Raw genomic sequence first — 3,426 nt, forward strand, 5'->3', positions numbered from 1 at the left:
GCTTCCCTGTGGATCGTCTTATAAGGATGAATTTACTTTCTGGACAACTCTGTGAGTTTGCTTCAATGTTGAGTGAAGTTTTCTAAAACCAAATCGGTATAGTGGAATTGCGTTTTTATTTCTAAAAGCTTCATGTTTTTCTAGAGTAATAATTTTTCAAAGACTTTAGTTAGTCTGTAGGATTGAATCAGGGTGAAAACTTTACCAGGTTTTGGTATCAGAATTACTTCGGCGATTTTAAATAGAGAGAGATAACCAACAAATTAAATAAATAAATAGATAAACACTAACTTTATAGATAATTACATAACTTGATCCTATGGATGAAACAGCTATACCTACACTAAATAATGCACATCAAAATGACGTTTTTTCTTATATGTAGTTCTTTCTGTGATTAATTTTTAGACTCATACAGAAATTATAAAATTTGAATTTATACAAAAAGTTGTTTTCATGTTATTACAATCTACATATTTTTATTTTATTCTTATTTCTTTGATGTTACCAATGTAAAAGGCTCAAGTATTCAGTATCGTAATTTAAAATCTATATATCAAAAGTAATAGTGATAATTTTATACAAAATCTTAATTGTTGTATTAATTGCAAATAAGAGAATATTTCAATTATGAAGAGAGAAACGGGATTAAAATGAGATCATGAAAGATATATATCAATTAGAATTAAAACACTTTAAACACAAGTATATATAGATATAAAATGTTTGGTTTATACTTCAAAATATTTTAAAATAGAATTAATTTATATTAAATATTAAAGTTTTAAATACATTTTTTACTTTCGAATAAAATTTAATCGTACCCAAGTTTTTGTTATTACTATATTCTTTGAAATTAATCTAAAGTAAATAAATTTGACTAAAGTAAATATTTGAAATCATTTTCATATATATATATATATATATATATATATATATATATTTTGAATATGTATTAAAATATTAATTTTAAAGAAAATAATTTTGTGTTGAATCTGGATGTTTTGCATCATCCACGTTTACTTATGAAATCAAATTAAGAATGAGTCTCGTGAAATTTATTACATTGACATTTGTCAGTATTATTTTGTTATTAAAAGTGACATATAAATCATTGATATTTAAAATATTTGTGATAAATATAGAAATAATACAAGATTTGTTACAAAAAAATTAACTCTGCTACAATTCTTGAATATTCAAACTTAAATCATGGATGATCAAACCACGTCAAGTAAGTTGCCAAAAGCAGCATATATTCTAAATGTGATATTATTGGTATCAAGTATAGATGAGCATATGACATCATCTCTGGCACTATTATTTTATCGTAACAAATTGAATTTTTCAAACGAAGAAGCGTTGGCTTTGGCTCATGCAGTTAGCATGGCTAGTCTCTTCATTTCCCCATTCGGAGCACTACTGACTGAGAGTTATGGAAATAAATACTTGATCATGATCGTCCAATATAGCGCCCTTATACTTATGCAAATTTCTTTAATACTTGCAGCGATTCCTGCATTCCGATCATTTGCACATTTTATTATTTATAGTAAGAGTATATTTAGTATTGGTGTGGCTATTGTTGTAAACTCAGTACCATTTGCCTTCGACGGAAACCAGTTTAACATGCCAGCTGAATTACCTGCACTAATGAAATTTTATCGAATACAATATCTTATTCATAATTGCGGAGTATTTGTAGGACACTACTTGGGACCCTTAGCCAAAACTTCGGTCGCTTGTTTGGGTGAACAAGATTGTTATTTATTGCCATATGGCATGAGTTTAATTTTTGGAATAGCATCTTTGATCATATTTTTGGCTGGAACTCGTTTATATAAGAACACGAAACCGGAACGTAACATGGCACTCGACATCACAAAATGCGTTTGGTATGGTGCGACTCATTGGTGCCAAGAAAGAAAAAGCAATCCACAGAAACACTGGTTAGATCATGCTGAACCAAAATTTGGAACTCAACTTGTAATTGATATTAAAACAGCAATAAACATGCTCACTATTTTCACCGTTATACCATTATACAGTGCTGTATATAGTCAATTGGATAGAGAGTGGTTACTTCAAGCAGCAAGATTAGATGGGCGTATGGGATTTTTTACATTCATTCCAGAACATTTTAATTTGGTGAACCCAGTTTTAGCATTAATTCTAATGCCAATATTCACAAATTTCTTAGATCCCTTCATAAAGCGCTGGAAAATGGATCGCATGTTTCGAAGAATGATTTTTGGAGGAGTAATGGCCGCAATTTCATTTGTATTATCAGGATGTGTAGAATCAAAAATTAAGCTTGAAAATCCTATACTTCCAGAGCAAAATGAAGTGCAAATAAGAATATTTAATGGTTTTAATTGCTCGTGCTTCATTCATATGCCCGTTATTTCTGATAGATCTTTTGAAGTACCTGCATATGGAGCTTACACTAATAAACACGTTATTATTAATGTTTCTCAAACAATACAAGTATCTGCAGAAGGTCTGTGCTTTGAACCAATAAGTGAAATTATGAATGCAGATGCTGGTACTGCCTTGTCAATATTTATAACATATCAAAATGGCGAAATATATATAACTTCTTACATTGAAACTGTAGCGAAAACTGAACAGGGTTTACCTATTTTGACCGTGATTGGAGCAAACTATAATGATTCTGTGATGGTTTATGACTCTAAAGGTGTAGAAGTACCAATAAATGTTATAACAAGTGAACTAGCTGGTCATATAATACGAACTAGCGATAACAGATATGTGCAAGTAGTTGCTGAGAATTATAAGTTAATCGTAAATGGTCAGAAGAAACAGGAGTTCGATTTACATCAAGGTGGCATATATCTTGCCGCAATTTGTGATACTGTCGTGGTTATGTTTACAATTACTGAACCGAATTCCGTACATGTTGCTTGGATGCTACCACAAAGCATATTTCTAATATTTGGTGAAGTTTATTACGGGATTACATTAAACGAATTCATTTACAGCGAGGCACCAGATTCACTAAAAGTTTTAATTGCCGCTTTATCCAAATTTTTAGATGGTGTGGGTGAAGCTTTTGTGGTTTTGGTGCTAAAATTAGTACATATTGATGAAGATTATATATTTTATATGTATGCGCTTTTACTTCTATTGAATATGTGTTGGCTAGCGTTTATTGGAAGGAGATTTAAATCCTTGCAAACTAATGAAGAACTAATGTGAAGAACTAGCTGAAATTGAAACAATACTGTATGTATATATCGATAAGATTATGATATTTACTCAAACTGGTAGGAAAATAGATTTTCAAATACTTGTATATAATAATACTTTAAATTTTAGTTGTCTACAAATTTAATCTGCCCTATCAACCAAATGAAGGTTTAGCATTCAATAGATAGTTTTTAGTTATTTTTAAATAACTAAATA

General features: G+C 29.8%; 1 protein-coding gene across 1 annotated transcript; it reads left to right on the plus strand.

The window, feature by feature from the left end:
- Positions 1 to 1,212: 1,212 nt before the first annotated feature.
- On the plus strand, positions 1,213 to 3,219 carry LOC113383063 (peptide transporter family 2-like). Its single transcript, XM_026621317.1, has one exon. It carries the CDS (start codon positions 1,213 to 1,215, stop codon positions 3,217 to 3,219), a length of 2,007 nt encoding a protein of 668 aa, XP_026477102.1.
- The last annotated feature ends 207 nt before the right edge of the window (positions 3,220 to 3,426 follow it).

Source organism: Ctenocephalides felis, unplaced genomic scaffold, assembly GCF_003426905.1.
Source record: "Ctenocephalides felis isolate EL2017-DRISC unplaced genomic scaffold, ASM342690v1 CF-g0.4_SCAFFOLD_00845, whole genome shotgun sequence".
In the NCBI taxonomy this organism is placed as follows: domain Eukaryota; kingdom Metazoa; phylum Arthropoda; class Insecta; order Siphonaptera; family Pulicidae; genus Ctenocephalides; species Ctenocephalides felis.

Bases quoted from the DNA above. Each gene is read 5' to 3' on its own strand.
- LOC113383063 (XM_026621317.1), top strand. From the start codon at position 1,213: ATGGATGATCAAACCACGTCAAGTAAGTTGCCAAAAGCAGCATATATT.